Source organism: Hyaena hyaena, unplaced genomic scaffold (genome assembly GCF_003009895.1).
Source record: "Hyaena hyaena isolate Hyena2069 unplaced genomic scaffold, ASM300989v1 scaffold_450, whole genome shotgun sequence".
Lineage (NCBI taxonomy): Eukaryota > Metazoa > Chordata > Mammalia > Carnivora > Hyaenidae > Hyaena > Hyaena hyaena.
The window spans coordinates 1,333,866-1,352,494 of NW_024081084.1; the positions used below are offsets into that span (position 1 = coordinate 1,333,866).

Sequence of the window (18,629 nt, forward strand, 5' to 3'; positions counted from 1 at the left end):
CTCAAAACTCATGGACTTTTTTTGCATTTTATTTAAATACAATCTTCCAGTAAATGTCTTATCTACACACATAGTTTTAATTCCATATTTAATCCAATGGTTCATAAGTACATATCCAGGCCAGACCTTTTCTTTTAGATCCAAACCTGTGTATCGATTGGCCTCATTCACATCTTTACTTAAAAGTCTTAAAAAGAACCCTCAAAATTCCATAGTAAATCTAATCTCATGATCCATCTGTCTGATTCCTGCCCTTTTTCTCTGATTAGCATTTCTCTTTCCCAATGGACTCTAAGCCTCATGAGGGCAGGGACCCTGTCTATTTTGCTTACCAAGTTCCACCTCTGACAGAATGCCTGAGCATGGTAAATGAATTTCTATCATCTAGAAGCAGATCCTAAACTGATAGTGTGCTTCAATTCTGACTGTGGAAAACTAAGATACTTAATTACTCTGACAACTGGATTGGATAATCTTAGCCTTCTGGAATTATATTGACTCACAGTTACCAAAAATGATTGACTGAGTAGAACTCAGTGGCTCATGGAAATGGTAAACCGTGTCCTTTTTACCCAATGCAACTCTTATTGTTAATTTTACCTTTTTTCAGAGGTTACTAACTGCTACCATTCTGATTTTAGAGCATAATACAGAGTGTTTTCAAACTCTTCGTTTTATGTGAAAGACTCATTACAGAAAATTTTAGAATTAAGTAGGCTACTTTATTATTGTAAGCTTTCATTTGTGGGCTAGAAGTTAAGTGTTAAATACAATTGTAATAGAATTTATCATTCTGGTAAAAAACATGACATAATGCACAGACAAACTCCAAATACGGTCACCTTTAAGTTCTGGATTAATAAATTGTCCACGAGAGTAACCAATCTATGCAAATAAGATTAAATAACAGTGTATCATGGTAACTGTTTTGCAAACATTCTTACGTAATCCTACCAACAACTCTCATATGCTCAAGTAAATGGCCAAGTTAAAAACCAGTGAACTGCATCAGTCACTTGATTAGTTTTTAATGCCCATGGAATTGACTTATAAAGCAGTTTACAAATCAATTCTGCAAGCTTACTACAATGCACTGAAGGTCAGTGCATACTTTTATTCATTTTTCATCAGTCACATTACCCTCCTCCTTTAAAAACCATTCACTGCCTTTCTTAAATTAATGAGCGTGCAAGGCATTTAGCTTGCTCCTATAGTTTAGTCATATCCAAGGTGGTACAGATGGTCTTTTCTGCATCACTAGGTTAATATGACCATGTTATATTGCATTACAGATTTAGTTGTCTAACAGCAGTTCATCCGGAAAGAATACACACTGAGAATTTTGCTCAGTGCTAGCACTTTTAGGCATGAAATATAAAGCATGGATGACTATAATTCTGTCATGGTTCTTAACACTGAGAAATACCCTTGTAAGTTAAGTCTCCATAGTTTACCATATCCATTTTCTAACTAGACAACTAAAATAGGTACTATTTAGCCTTTTGTCTATTAAATGATAATCTGAAAAAAGAACAACAGAATAGTTTTTTTTTCACATTTTTACATATTCTCCCAAGTAATTGTAAGTTCTGATAAACTGCTTACATAAATGTGATTTTGTTTAAACATACCATTTTCATCTAAGAGGTATCTAGTTTCCCACATACACGAATGACAACTGCTACAATGTCTTTCTCAGAACATGTCACTTTCATGAAGCTGCTAAATGTAAGTTTGGAAGCTTCATCTTCATGTATCCTGTGTCATATTTAACTGAGAACCTTTTACTTCTCACCCAAGTAGGTACACAGTTAATCCATTATCTTTCTATTTAAAAAAGCCTGTATCCAATCTACATACGCAACGATGTTAAATACTTGGCCTAAGGCCAAACAGGAACTCAGGATAAAGTCAGAATAAAACAGCAGCTTCTATTATTTAATTGGAGTTTCACACAAGATTTGGTGTTTTCTTGGGCCATAAATATCCACCTGAGTATTTAAGAAAAATCATAACTCTCCTCTAAATAAATGTATATAAATGCATACACACAATTTTATTTATGATCTCAGAAGATAACTAACAAATGATCTCCCCCTATGAAAACCCTCCTGCTAACCTCCTCTAGGATTCCCTGGGAGTAGATGACTCTTAATATTCCTTCTAGTTCTGAGTTTATTTGCTTATATATTTATGCCAATCATAGTTCTCACAAATTTATAATGATCACAGCTATATTTCTGCCCTATCTCCAGTGTCAACGGGTAATGTTTAGAAAATCGTTTTACTAAACTTCTCTAAATAGAGAAGACCTCATTAATCTGAACTTCTCTTTTTCTTTCTCTCTTATCCTGGGAGCTCATTCTTATCTACTAGAATTTGAAGAAACAGTTTTTCCAATTTGGGAATCAACCTGGAAATATCAGAAATAATATTTCTTGCAGAAAAGCAAATATTTCCAGGGGAACCTGGGTGGCTTAGTCGGTTAAGCGTCCGACTTTCGCTTAGGTCATGATCTCGCAGTACGTGGGTTCAAGCCCCGCGTCGGGCTCTGTGCTGACTGCCAGCTCAGAGCCTGGAGCCTGTTTCAGTCTGTGACTCCCTCTCTCTCTGACCCTCCCCTGCTCACTCACTCTCTCTCTCTCTTTCTCCTAGAAATAAATAAAACATTAAAAAATTAAAAAAAAAAAAGAAAAGCAAATATTTCCAAAAAGTCCTCCATATACTGCTAATTAATGAATTTCCTCACAGTTACCAATTCTCAATCATTTCCTTGGTTCAACTTCTCTTTATTTCTGCAAACTCTTAGAACTTTGATTACCTAATAATTTTACTAGGGGTGTCTGGGTGGTTCAGTCAGTTGAGCTGCTGACTCTTGATTTCTGCTCATGATTCCAGGGTCATGGGATTGAACCCCACCTTGGGTTGAGCATGGAGCCTGCTTCATATTCTCTCTCTTGAATATATATTAAATATATAGTCTCTCTCTTAAATATATGTTAAATATATTTAATATGCCTATATTAAATGTAAATCAGAAACAATTTATTCTTGCTTGGTTCTGCTTATTTGAATTATGGACTAAAAAGTAGAGAGAAAGTTAAGTTCAAGTAGTCATGCAAACTAGAGAATATAGTAGGGTAAAGAAGGGACATGGTTGGGGGGTTGGGAAATGGAGAATATTGTAAAGACCATGAGCAGAGATATTTCTCCTCACAAAAGAGTACAGGTGGTGGGTGGTTGGATCCCCAAGAAATGTTTTGTACCAAAGGTCTTATGAGGATTGTTCTCAGGAGATATGCCTAAGAGAGCAAACAGGTTTGGGTTAAACTCTCATGCAAAAATGCAAAGGAAGCTTCAGCCAGCCCTCCAGGGAGCTCTGGAGCTAGAATAGCCCTTCCAGAGTGATGCCATATTCAAGTCAGGGTATTGGTCTTTGTCTCCCAGCATCAGCCAGTCACCTGCTACAGCAACGCCATGAGAAGGTCCATACCCTGTGTAGGGCAGTTCCCTGCCCTGGACTACAGTTGTCAGTGGAGCAGAGCTGTGCACACTCAGCAGCAGATATTCCTGCCAGCAAGGCTGCCCCAGGCCCGAAAAGGGGTCTGGCTGAGTAGCACTGTGTCCACAGTGCAGAGCAAGAACGATAGCACGATTTTAGTCTGAAAAAAAACTATAATCTGCATTAAGTCAACTCTCAGCTATTATCATGCAATAAGGATTTGTGAACTACTGTTGATTTACCTCTCTAAAATCACAGTATTCACAATTTGACACTTATATTGGAAGCCTTAAAATCACCTTGAGATTTTTCTACAGCTAAATAGCTCCAGATGTGGAGAGAAACATGACTTTAATCTCTGAGTCAGAGAGAGCAACAGATTGAATTTTATGGGAGAAACGGGCAAGATAATTGACATATCTGTCCTGTCTTTTTAGGGAGAAATTTCCATTGAGGCACCCTCCAGGGAGATGAATCTTTCCTACTCCCTAGTGTGTAATGAATATACAATATTGCCCATAGGCTGCTAGAACAACCCATAATATTTCCAAGAAGGCAGTAGTTGGCTGCTAGACTGGGAAAAAGGATCACTCAGTATGAACTCAGTACTGACCTGGTTAATGTGATTAGTGAGTGACAAATGGGGTAGTGCAGCCAGTTAGGTCCTGATATTAGTGACAACAAAAGATCATCAGAGGGCCCATCGATCTAGTAAACCTAAAGCTAAATGTAGGACCCTTTAAGGGAGCAGAGATGGTCAGTAATGCCTTGAAAAACTAAGACTCGTGGAAGATTTCCTAGGGTGAGAGACACCAAAGAAAAAGCAGCAACTTATAATAAGGCAGTAAGTGTGAGACCGGATTGGAATCTTGATGCAATGTAAATCCTGACCCAGTAGTGCATGGTGCACATGTGTAGACGTGGGGAAGTTAGTGCTGCAGTAGCAGTGAGAGTGATTATGGGAGCTGCAGCAGCAGCAAGAACTTCTGGAACAGGTTTACAAATGCTGATGATGTCTGAGAGATACTGCTTCCAACCTGGCCAGGTCATCATGAAAGCAAAGATGCAGAAAAAACAAGTCCGGGATAAAAGATATAAGACAGAAAACAGGACAAGGTGGTGGGCTGCATTTAGCTGCCCAAGGTTAAAATATCTCAGTGAAGAGGGACTGGGAATGAAAACAAACACATCAGTAGTATATACACCTAATCAGTTTTCTTTCTCTGTGATAACTACTTAATAAATCACTGTGTGTTTTATTAATGGTGTTATTTTATTCTCTTCAATAGATTTCTTCCTTTTCCAAATGCCATTAGAGAAGCCACTCAAACTGTGTGAATGTATTAACACTTAACCTAAACTGACCTCGTATGACCATACAGTCATCACATTGATAGAGTCTCTCTTGATGGAGTGTTCCAAACACAAATGGTACAGACACCAGTTATCCAAAGGCAGTATGAACAGAAACTCTCCCTGATTTGGTTGCTAGGTAACAAAATTCTCCAAATGATATGCCCATGAGGAGTTTCTGGCAGGGATATACTGATTTATATGGCCATTAACATTCATTATTAATAAAGAGATAAAACACAATTTTTTCAACTGCCAGCAATTTCCCTGATCTCAGAAATATGTCTTTTGCCCTAATTCTAGAGGGGAAACGTAATATAAAGTTGATTGCAACCTGTGACTGGAATTTTCCCAGATTTCTTTTAGCAACCATGTCATAGTTCCTTTTTTATATCAAATTTAATCTTTGAAAAGAGGAAACTTCCAAACCCCTGATAATAGTAAATATTAGTTACGTTGTAAAACCTTTAATTAAATTCATCTGAATAATAGATTGTTTCCATAGTAATGTTCGCTGAGGGGGAAACTCTATATTACTACTGCAGCTCTTCATCTTTGAATTAAAGAATAACTTTCAGCTCCAATGGAGAATAGTAAAAACACTGTACGTGCCCTTTCAGAAACCAGCATATAGAAAATTTCTTTGTTCTTCAGCTTGAGGTCTGAAAACTGATATGCAAATTTGAGGGAGTAATGCAGCTATTCAGACAAATATATATTTGATGTGTCAATTATTCAGGATATTGAGTCCAAGGCATATGAATACATTTTTAGTGGTTTAAATTAGTTAGATTATTGCCTAAATTACCAACTGCATTTTGTGTGTAGAGACTTAGCTGTTGTTGTCAATGCTTTTGGAGTAATTCAAACTTTTCTTTTAGTAAACACAAAAGTAGACATTCTTTGATTTGGAGAGTATAATTTAATCATTTCAAAGATAATGGAATCTCTTTTGTCATACCTTAATAAGATTAAATTAGATGGAAAAGTTCACTTTTGAAAAGAACTGTAAGAATAAGAGACTATAAAAATTTAACTTTATTATACTTCTTCACATTTAGTTTCACTTAAAATTTATCTTTAGTGTTATGTGGACATTAATTAACATAGCCCAATAGTTCTCAGACTTTTGCAGATATCAGAATGAACTGAAGGGTTTGTTAAAACATAAATCGCCAAATTGCTGTGTTTCTGAATCATTTGTTCTGATGTAAGGTCCAAGAACCTGCATTTCAAACATGTTGCAAGGTGATGCTGATGGTCTTACATTGGTGAATCATTGACTAAGCCTCATTCAGTAGGAAAATTTAAAAAAACAATCTTAATTACTCAATCAAAAATAACCTATTCATTTTGCTGTTATTCTACAAATATGTATTGGATACTAACTATTTGCAAAAGGTTGGGGATGCATGGAAAGGAAAATAACATCTCTGCTATGTATTAGAGGTGAAGGGTTCTTGCCCACTTTAAATAAGGAAGGAGTTTTCCAGTTTTCTACAGACCGTACACTTCTCTCTATTTTTATTCATGGCATTTTTCAGTTGTTTATGTTACTTGTCCACGGCAAATGGATATGATCAATGTTGTAGTAAAGGCAGGCATGAGGTACTGTGATGTCACAGAGGCAGGAATAGGTACATTTTCCTGGGTGAGTTAAGAACTCACACATAAAGAGCAGTTCTCACACATAAAGAGCAAGTATACTCTGGAGCAAGTATCCTAGAGGGATGAAGGCACTCAAATAAAGGGGATACCATGTTGTACAAACAAGGTGGTATAAAGCATGTTTTAAGGAACCACCACTGAAATATGGGATGTGATGGGGGGAAAGGATAGAATATAAAGCTAAAGAAGTATCACAGATCAAACCACAGGTATTTTGTATAATGCACAGGACTTTGGAGTTTGATATTGTTAGTTAAGAAAGAACGATTTAAAGGATATAAAAAGCTAGGTAATATAATTTGATGTAAAGTAGTGTGACATGTGATCATGAAGTAAAGAGGCTGAAAGCAGGGATACCAGTTATGAGACCACTGCATCAGCCCATGAAAGATGTTTTGGGCGCCTACTAGGCAAATACACTGGGCTGTACAAGAGAGATAGCCACAAGGTGTGCTTGGCAGAATTTGATCACTTTGGTTAGGAGAAGAGATGATTAGAGATTAGCATAATCCCTGTGTTTCCAGCTGTAGTGGCTTGGATGACACCATTCGGGAGTTTTTGATGGAATGGATGGATGGTAGTTGGAGAGGGAAAGACAAGTCTTAACTTGAAATGCTAAATCTACAGAAACTTAAAAATCTTCCAAAGGAGATGTCCAGTGGACAGTTGGATATGTGATGTTCTAAGTAGTAAGGAAAGTCCAGAGAAAGGTATGGGCTAGAGATACTGATTTGTGAGGGAGTCTTTACCCTGTAGGTCATGGATAAGTTTGCCCAACCAGGGTATACAGAGAAAATGACTAAGGAGACGAATACTAAGAGTAGCTATTGGGAGATAAACAAAGAGCATTTACAAGTAGAGTAAGAGGAATAAGAAAATGGTACAAAATTAGCTGCCACAGAGATCAAAAGAAACAAAGGAGTATGGTGTCATGGAAGATAAAACAAAGAGAAGAGAATCAGATTTAACAGGGTACATTCAACCTAGAAGGTAACAGAGAGTACAGCACAGAGAGCTCAGTTATAGCGAGCAGAGAAATTAAGGAAATAAGAGAAGCAAGCGAGTAAGTGTGGAAAGTCTGCATGCCTATCGGAAGAGACAGCATAAATGAAGAAAGCCAGGTAGAAACAGACAATAAGGACAACTGAGGAGTCGGAATGCAGACCCCGTCAAGAGGTGTGGCCAGTATTGTTTCAGCTTATTGCAAACATGCAGTCAGATACTTGTGTTTTCCAAAATAAGCCAGAGATCTTCATTTTAGATGTAATCTTCCAATTTTTAAACGCTGGCAACAAACTTAATTAAAACTTTGAGAAAATATTATGAGATATAAACAATGTGTCTGTTGAAGTACAGGCTGTTTTCAGAAGCATGAGAGTGAGCCACAGGGAAAAAGAGCCAGTGAAAATTTTGGGAGCAGAGGGTGGGATTGGTGAGGACAGGTGTTGCAGGATTGGAGGAGAGAATGGGTTGCAAGTGTAATCTAAGCCTCAATTAACACTGTTGGGACATTTTTGTTGAGGATGAGCTTGTTAAAGGAGTTCCTGCCTGTACGCCTCCCTTTGTTTGGAGGTGTGGGAGGTAGGATTATTTGTGGGGACAAATGAGTGATTTAAGGTTAAGAGTGACAAGAAGCCTGATGAAAGTTTAAAATACTTGCCAAAGGAAAAAGTTGAAGAATCTGAAAAAAAAATTAGGATCTCCTGTATAGTTTTGACTTGCAGTATAATTATTTTTAAATTATAAATTACAAAGTTCACCGTTTTTCTGCAAGGAAATGAAACAATGTGGGCCTGTTTTCTTGTTGGGAAATATTTCAAGTTTAGGAAAATGAGAACACTTCAGAGCTTTGTGACACTAATGGTAAAAGTAAATTAAATAGGCTTAAATTTAAACAGAAACTATTTTAAATTGATGGGAGGAGTGAAAATGTTATTAGCTGAAGTTTTGGGGATATGAGCTTAAGATCACTTTTTTATAGTGGCTCAAAGTGAATCTTTGGTTTTAAAATAAGATAAAAACATAGAATGTATTTGTTCTCTGTTTGGATGTATATTTTAATCAAGACTTTTTTGTTTAATTGAGGTCCCTCTAACTTCTTTGAGAATTTTTTAACAAATTAAAGTGGTGTGTGTGTGTGTGTGTGTGTGTGTGTGAGAGAGAGAGAGAGAGAGAGAGAGAGAGTCAGACTGGTGATCCTAGGCCCTTGCTATAAAATTGAACTCAACATTTGAAGCTCAAATATACTTGTAAATAATTTAAAGTGAAATGTTGATATGTTTTATTTAAAACAATAAAGTGAAAGTTTCTTAAATTTGATGACTATTAACTTTGAAATTAATAGTGTTACCAAAAACACATAATTTGGTTATCCTCTACATTGTGCAAATATTTATAGGAACAGATATTAGAACAGAAAAAAAAAAAAGAAAACATTTTCCCCATTCCATTAGTTCCTGTGGATGTGATGCCTTTTAGTTGCTAGGAAAACTACAATCTTCTCTTCCATTTAGTATCATTTCCATTCTTCAGATTTTAGGGCTTTTACAGAAACCATCAATGAGAAAAGGTTTAGTTATATATTTCATTTGGAATTTATATTTTTATGTAGCAACTAATTGACTCAATGATGCAGTATTTATCAGTTTGATAAGACTTTTCAGTATAATATTCTCTCCTGTACTTGCTCGATTCCAGGGTAAATAAATAATTTATCTGTGGCTGGTTCTATACCTTTAACCTGTGAAAAATTAGTTTTTCCCAGAGATAGCTGCTTATTTTAGTTGGGTAGTGTTCTTGACCCAGAAATTAGGCATTTGAACTGAGAAATTATTCACCACTTCATTTGATGCAAAACAAATCTGTAGGTTTCCAGAATTTTCTCAGCCCTTTTGATCATTGTCCCTTTTTATGATACATCTTTTCTACCGTGCATTTAGCTTCTTTCCTATTGCTTCTCAATTTAATACTTCAATTTCTTCTCGCTTGCATTTCTTGTGTTGTCATTTCACAGGTTTTCCTTTGTTTTGTCTTCATTTCAGGAGAGGCAGTTAAATTTACATAAACTCACATCTTCTCAAACAAACAGTAGCCTTTTCTGTATTACTCTCATTTAAATCCCAACACTCAGGGACATACACAGCCACCCACACACTTAAATGCTTCTTTTTAAAATTTAATTTCATTTGTTTGGGTCACCTGGGTAGTTCTGTCAGTTAGGCATCCAACTCATGATTTTGGCTCAGGTCATGATCTCACAGTCATGAGATGGAGTTCTGTGTTGGGCTCCATGTTCAGCAGGGAGCCTGATTGGAATTCTCTATCCCCTCTCTCTCTGCCCCTCCTCTACTCATTCTCTCTCTCCCTCTCTTTCAAAATAAATAACTAAATGTTAAAAAATAGATAAACATTAAAAATTTAATTTAAGTTAGTTAACATATAGTGCAATACTGGTTTTAGGAGCAGAATTCATCGCTTATATAAAATACCTAGTGCTCATTACAACAAATGCCCTCCTCAATACCCATCACCCATCTAACCCATCTCCCACCCACACCCCTCCATAAACCCTCAGTTTGTTCTATATCATTATGAGTCTCTTGTGGTTTGTTTCCTTCTCTTCTTTCTCTCCCTCCTTCCAATATGTTCTTCTGTTTTGTTTCTTAAACTCCACATATGAGTGAAATCATATGGTACTTGTCTTTCTTTGATTGACTTATTTCATTTAACATAATACATTCTAGCTCCATTCATGTCATTGCAAATGACAAGATTTTATTTTTTTGATGGTTGAGTAATATTCCACTATATATAATATATAATATATAATATATAATATATAATATATAATATATAATATATAATGTACCACATCTTCTTTATCCATTCATCAGTCCATGCCACTATTATATATCTATTGTATATACATATTATATACCACATCTTCTTTATACATTCATCAGTCAGTGGACATTTGGGCTCTCTCCATAGTTTGGCTATTGTTTATAATGCTGCTATAAACATTGAGGTACATGTACCCCTTTGAATCTGTATTTTTGTATCCTTTGGGTTAATACCTAATAGTGCAATTGCTAGATCATAGGGTAGTTCTATTTTCAGTGTCTTGAGGAACCTCCATACTGACTGGAATGGCTGCACTCGTTTTCATTCCCACCAACAGTGCAAGAGGGTTCAGCTTTCTTGCACCCTCACCAACACCTGTTGCTTCTTGTGTTGTTTATTTTAGCCATTTGACAGGTGTGAGGTGGCATCTCCTTGTGGTTTTGATTTGTATTTCCCTGGTGATGAGTGATGTTGAGAGACTTTTAAGGTGTCTACTAGCCATCTGGATGTCTTCTTTGGAAAAGTGTCTATTCATGTTTTCTACCAATTTCTTCACTGGGTTATTAGTTTTGGGTGCTGAGTTTTAAAAGTTCTTTATAGATTTTGGATACTAACCCTTTATCAAATATATCGCTTGCAAATATCTTCTCCCATTCCATAGTCTGTCTTTTAGTTTTGTTGATTGTTTCCTGTGCCGTGCAGAAGCTTTTTATCTTGATGAAGTCCCAATAGTTCATGTTGCTTTTGTCTCCCCTGCCTTCAGTGACATGTCTAGTAAGAATTTGGTCCAGCTGAGGTAAAGCGGTTGCTGCCTATATTCTCCTCTAGAATTCTGATAGTTTCTGTCTCACATTTAGGTACTGCATCCATTTTGAATTTATTTCTGAGTATGGTGTGAGGAAATGATCTAGTTTCATTCTTCTGCATGTTGCTGTCTAGTTCTCCCAGCACTATCTGTTAAAGAGAATGTCTTTTCTCCATTGGATATACTTTCCTGGTTTTTGAAGATTAGTGACCATATAGTTGTGAGTACACACTTCTTATTTATATAAGAAATTAGGCATTTTGAAGGTTAATATGTTTCTGTAAAAAGAAGTGTATGAAAATTTGATTTTCTTTTGTTTCTTTTTTTTGTTTGTTTTGGTGGTCACCACTGGGACAGTAATGTTTGAAATAACCAATATCAGTATTTTACACAGATAGTGAAATTATACTTTAAGAAAAAAAAAAAAAAGAACCATGATTTCCCCCAGATCAGAAATAACACAAAGTAGAAATTGGGTAGTATCAGAAGCTACCAAGTTCAATTTGTCTCTCTTTAACTTTTCTGCCTGATTTAAAAATCAACTCTTCAAAAATTGACATCAAGTAAAGGAAATTCCACAGCATAACATGACAAAAGGGTATAATGAAAACCAATATACTGGTTGTAAACAATGGGCCTTTGTAATCCTCTGGAAACAATTTTATGTGCATATTTATACTTTCTCCAAAGACTTTCTCTCTGAGTGACGGCTGCAGTGTAAGGAAACCATCATATTCACAAACTAAAAAGCAACCTCTACTGAATTTGCTATGGCATATACATGAGATGCTATTTTAAACACAGTATAAAATTGCATGGATTATGTATTACATCCTGAGAGGCTACTGTATAGATTATCTTCCATTCAAGGAAATGAAGTTTCAATTCTCCATTTGTATTTCAGTTTGAAATGAATACTTTATTTTAAAAAAATTCTCTTTTTTTGCTATGCTGCTGATATACTACTACTTCCTTTTTCAAGTCCATCCAATTTAATGGATCATGCAAGAAAACTGTTATAGGGGAAAAATGAAGAATTTGTGAAGACGATGAGGAAACAAAATCAGGTATCCCCCCAAACAACAAATCTTATTGACATTCATGACCAAAATACAGGCTGACATTACCTAAAGTATACTCCCAGGAATCATTCAATAATGCCTGAATTGATTAGTGGGAGATATAAAGAAATAAACATTATCATCAACTTAAAGGAACAAGACTTTAGTATCATAATAATTTTTTAAGTGCCTCAATTTTGTTTTTAAATATGTCACCAGGGAGACTGACACATTGGTGATTTTGATAAAAAGTTTCCCCCGAGTGTGATATTGTTCAGAGTAAGATATTTAGTGTATTGGAATCACATTACATTAATATATTTCCCCCATTACTGCTTTAATATAACACTGTACTGTCATTTGGACATACCTAAGGAAGTATCTGATACTATCAAAACTTCTCAGCTGGTATATATTTGATTTAGTATTATATTCAGGTTTACAATATAGGCTTTTGGGACTATATATTTTTATTTTAGATATAGCTTGCTATTTGAACTTATATATAGAATAACAATTTCTTTTTTCAAATATTAAAGTTTTGTGACAAGGCTTCTGGCTCCCCACAGACAATAACTGGTAGCTAAATTTCAATTTCCTCATGGATCTTCCTAAAAACCATAGAGACCAATAAATGAGACAAGTAAAAACTATATCCATAAATTATGCCTAAAGAGTAATTAGAGACAGAGACTTTGCACACTTTAATTTACATATAAGCAGGGAAATAAACCAGCAGTATTGGTTCCAGTAAACACACTGCAATGAGTTCAGCAGAAACGTAATGAAGAAAAGGGAAATAAGAAGGTCTCCCTGGAGTGACAGAACACATATCAAATAGGGATAACGCACAGATGTGGAGGACTCCACACTACGTAAGAAATTCCGAGAGCAGGTCTGTGACCTGACTGGTCAGAGCACTGGTTACTAGAGAGACTATAAAAAGTGACTTGAAAAATGCACCAGACCTTAGTTAGCGGCTTTGGAAAAACACTACTTCTTGGTAGGAGGCAAGGGGAGAAAGACTAATGGTGAGCACTGAATATATTTCACTAGAAATTTAAAGCCAAAAAAAAAAAAAAAGTGAGAAATATGCAAACATTATATTTGGCCTCTGACCAACTAGAAATACTGCAATAAAACAAAATGAGAGTAGAAGAAAATATAGAAAAAGTTCACTGAGTCCCTTGTTAGTAAAAATTGGGAATAAAATATTATAATTTAAACTGACAAACTGAATGATAGAAGACCATTCTTAAGAGTGCAAGGATAAGAATTAGAACAGATTATATTCACTAAAATTACATGGTGGAAAGGGAAGAAAAAGAATTACAGGCTAATTTTATTCTTCCTCATAGTAAGGAATCAAAATACAGTGTCTGAGGGAAAGGAGGAGATTTTAAGGACATTATATAAAATTAAAAATACAAATATTCTCAAATATCAAAATAAATGCAAAAACAAGATAAAACAAACCAAAAGCGCACAAAGTTTTTTTAATAAAAAGCAAAGAAAACATAACATAATGAAATGTTTTAAGACAGTATATTTAAGTGGCACCTAGGTGACTCAGCTGGTTAAACTTCTGACTCTTGATTTTTGGCTCTGGTCAAGATCTCAACAGTTCATGAGCTTGAGCCCCACATTGGGCTCTGTGCTGACAGCAGAGAGACTGCTTGGGATTCTTTCTCTCCCTCTCTCTCTGCCCCTCCCCTGCTCACATGTACTCTCTCTCTCTCAAAATAAATAAATAAACATTTAAAAAACAGAGTATATTTAACATAGACAATATTAGTACTAAGAAAAAACCTGTTATATCAGTAAACATAAGTACCTATTATAATTTATTTTAAAAGAAAAGTATTATATTTTCTTATAAGAAACAAAAGAAAACTTCACTCTACAATGTCTAAAGAAGCACAACTAAAACAAATAGAGACTAGAAGATGGTTTAAATATATAAACAAGAAAATAAAACTGAAAAAATCTTAAAAATAATAAAAGATAACTTTGCATAATTGTATTAAAATAAATCTTTTAAATCTACCTGAAATTCTTGAGAAATAACATTTAGTAAAACTGATACTAGTTCAGATAGACAACTGGAATAGTCCAATCTCTGGAGATAGAAAAAAAAGGAAATTTGTCAAAGAGCTACTCCATAAAATAGTATCAGATCTAGAGGATTTCAAGGAAAATCATACTTAACTTTAATGGTTCTGTAGCACAGAAAATAAAAAAATAATCTCCAGATTATTTTCTGAAGGAATTATAGACTGATACTGATACCTGACGAAAATGCACATAGACATACACACAAATTACAGGTCAGTCTCCCTAATGAACACTGATGTAAAGATCCTAAATTATTTTTAGATAAAGAGAGGCCAACTTCATAGTACAAAATGAAATACATCATGGTATAAAATGGTATTCATCAAGGAATCATACAAATGTGACTCATTTCAGAGATGCAAGACTAGTTCCATGTTAGTAACCACATTAATAAAATTTATTGTAAAAATAAAGAAACAGAATAGCACACTCATTTCCACAGATGCTGAAAAGGAAACATAAATTTCAACACCCATTTTTAATAAATATAACTCAATGGAAAACCTTGCAAGTATAAAACACATACAACTCAAATACTGTCATTTGAATGAATGAAAAACACTTGGCATTCCTAAAAAAATAGGGAAGAAGGCATGATATTTACCATCAATGACTTTTTCATAATACGTTGGAAGTATAATAGCTAGCACAATTAAACAAAAGAAAACTATTAGATGTATAAGAATTGGAAAGAAAAATGTAAAACAATCTCTATTTGATATGATAGACACTTGAAAAACTAATTAAGAGTCAATGTAAAAACCACTGAAAACTAAGAAAACTCACTAAGATAGTAGGATATAAAGCTAACATACAAAGAAAAAAAATCATTAGCCTTAAAAATAATCATAAGATATAATGAAAGAGAAGATTCTATATATAATAGCAGCAATAACAAAAAGTTAAATTCCAAGTAGCAAACTAAAGCATAAGAAAAAATTTAAACACTTCAGAAAGACACAAAAATTAGACTTAAAGATGAAAATACATATAATATTCTTGTACGGAATGACTCAACATCCTAAAGATGTTAACATTTCTCAAATTAATTTATAAAAGTAATGAGAATCCAATTAAAAGCCCAAAGAAGTTTTTCCATTTCTGGACAAGTTGTTTATAAAGTTCATATAGAATGTTTAGCAAGAAATAACCTCAAACCCCTGAAAATTAATGTCAAAGGGAGCATGTCACATCAGAGATCAACTGTATATTTAAAACAATATGAATCTGAATGATAAATATGCCAACAAAACTGAACGAAAAGTCCAGAAATATACTCAAGCACATAAAGGAAGTTTAGTGTGTGTGATAAAGGTAGCATCTCAAGTAACTGATGGAAAGAAAGGCTTTCTAATAACTGATGTTGAAACAACTGGAGAGCATTGATAAAATGATAAATTAAATTTATATCTTGCACCATAAACCAAGATAAACAAAATCTATCAGAGATACAAAAAAAAAGAATAAAACCATACAATTCTAGGAAAAGGCTTTTTTTCCATCCTTGGAATGGTGAAAACTTTTCTAAAAATGACTCAAGAATTCAGAATCAGCAAAAGAAAAGGTTCATTAATTTAGATATATTACAAACGAACAATAACAAAACCATTGCATGACAAAAATTAGGAAAAGATAAAAAAAGTTGCTGGGGTAGAGACTTGCCACTTATTTTACAATTTGAAAGAAAAAGACAAAAAATGTATATAGGAAATGGACAGTTGGCAGAAAAAGAAATATCCATAGTGCCTAAATATATGACCCTCTTTCATAATAAGATAAATGAAACTAAAACTAATTGAGGTACTACTTCTCACCTATCATAATGATAAATATCGAGAAGACTGACTCACTCTGTTACCATGGCTTTAGAGAAAAGATCTAACAAATTACTGGTGGTAGTGTAAAATGGTTCAAACCATGGGAAGGCGAGTTTAGTAGTATCGTGAAAAATTACATATGCATTTACCCTTTGACTTAAGAATCCCACTTACAGACTCTTAACCTGAAGATAATTTTCCAAACACATACATACATGTTTACAATTCATTCTGGGATTATTTGTAATAACCAAAATGTGGAAACAACCATCGGTAGAGGACTAGTTGAATTAACAATGGTATAACCAAGTCAAATGGCTTTAAAAGCTACTGATCAATTCTGTAAAGCACCAAAGAGTAACAGCAGCTATGACTTTGTTTAATATAAAATGATTTTACTTAAAATGCAAACATAGCTTGAGAACTGACTCAAAATGAAGAATGTATTAAAATTACTACAGTAGCAGAATATTACTTACGGTTTACCGATTTGACTGGTAATATTGGGTTTACCCTCTCTGGGGAGGCGGCGTTTTCCTCATCTGTCACATATTCAAAATTAATGATGAACATCATAGCCACACCCTCTTGGTTTTTCACTGGAATTATGTGAGTGTTACAAATGAAAGTGGACCCTAAGGAGATGAAAAATGAGTGTTAGGTCAAACATACACCTTCACTTTGAGATGTTAGTAATATTAAAATTCTAATCACACCCTAGAATTTTCCATTATAAATAGTCACTGAAATTTAACAAAATAATTAGACTTTTATTTTATATTTCAATATACAGATGTCTCCATAAAAATGCAAAAAATTTTCCATAAAGACTTTACAGGCAAATTCAGGTGCTACATTATGGAAAAATAGAATATCAAATCTCATTTGTTCTCACACACACTACTATAATAATATAAAGAACAAAAAGTATATTCTTTATAGAAAAATTCTAAACCTTCTCATATATTTTGAATAATTCTGAATTATATAAAATAGCTGTATAAACAATGAAGATAACTCATCTTATGTCTTTTTGATTTTAGTGTTAAGCAAATTATTCCTTTTTTTCTCCCTTTAAATTCCTGGATATAAAATGGCAAGTTATTGACTCTGACTTAAATATATTCAATAATTCTTTTCTTTTTTTTTTCCTGCAAAATTCACAATGCCCAAATTATAATTATTTGGTTTGTAATCTGTTAGAAAATGAAAACAAAATTTTGTATATTTTATTGTGTTAATTTGATTCCTTCAACCAATAATATGATATTCTTTTTAAAGGATTTATGGGGCTAATATACATTGTATTAGAATCTTCTGAACAGGAGATGAACAAAGGGATGACTCAATTTATAACAAATTACTGCCACCCATCCTCGAACAGAAAAATCCAAGACCTGAAATTCAGAGAATACTGTCAAGAAGTTGATTTCTTTTAAATTAGTTGACTTCTGATTGACTTCTTGAATCAAGTATTTCCTTAAAGCAGCTTACATCTTTACCCACTGGATGTTTCTTTTTTTAGTAATGGTGGTGGAAACCTCAGGTTAAGGATTTGTTTGGGTTCAAAAGTATGGTATTTTTTAAATGTAAAACTTCAGGAAGAGTCTCAATTATTCAGGTAATAGAATGTTTTGCTTTGTTTTTTTAGTTTTTTTTTTTTTTTTTTTAAACAACTGGCTGGGACCATCTTGAATCTTGAAAATAATGATTTAGTGCAGAGGCAGGAGCAGATTCAGAGCAAGAGGGTCCAGGTTTCAGAGGGAGATGTGAGAAAGTGAGAGATCAAGAGTGTGAAGACAGGGGCACTGGCAAATAACAGGAGAATGTAGTTGGAAGCCCAACATCCCTGAAGACCAGTGGATGCTCATATTCCAAAATGGAATATGCATAGCTCATGGTCCTATGCATGAGCTATTAAAAATAAAATAAGTACGATAAAACCCTTTCCTTTTTTCTCATCCTCATCCCTGCGACATGGCTCTTACTGCCAGAGCCAAGAACAAAGGCTATTGCTCATATTACTCTAGATTGAGACATCACAGATGGAAGAGCTTTTGAGGGTGGGTCTGAAGATCTAATTATTATTTAGGAAATTGTTTCTATTGGCAAACATGGTCTAATTTCCAAGGAACTGATTTACAAAAACACTCTTAGAACATGGGCTCTTTGTAAGTTGGGGATGCCTATGTGTTAGTTATGATTCAGATTTTCAAATGTCAATAGTCTCCCAGATTTGAAATGTAGGAGAACTTATTTATAATTAATTTTGTGTTTTCTATAAATATGGATATGGTTTTACAGATGTTGAAAAATGTGTTTTAAGAATGACATGCTGCACCTTCACAGTCTTCAGCTACATCTTCAATTCATTTAATAAAATAGTTAGCTAGAGCACTTGTCATGGTTTCCATGGTAACAAACAGGATGACTTTAGTAAACAGAAAATAAGCAATTTAAGACTG

General features: G+C 34.3%; 1 protein-coding gene across 1 annotated transcript in view; it reads right to left on the minus strand.

Moving 5' to 3' along the window:
- Window positions 1–17,538, minus strand: part of KCNH7 (potassium voltage-gated channel subfamily H member 7) — a 153,202-nt gene extending 135,664 nt beyond the window's left edge. Inside the window, exons 1-2 of the mRNA XM_039253434.1 lie at window positions 17,529–17,538; window positions 16,644–16,799 (exon numbers count right to left, since the gene is read on the minus strand). Of these exons, the coding sequence (XP_039109365.1) occupies window positions 16,644–16,799; window positions 17,529–17,538 (166 nt within the window). The remainder of the gene's footprint in view (window positions 1–16,643; window positions 16,800–17,528) is intronic.
- Window positions 17,539–18,629: the final 1,091 nt, after the last annotated feature.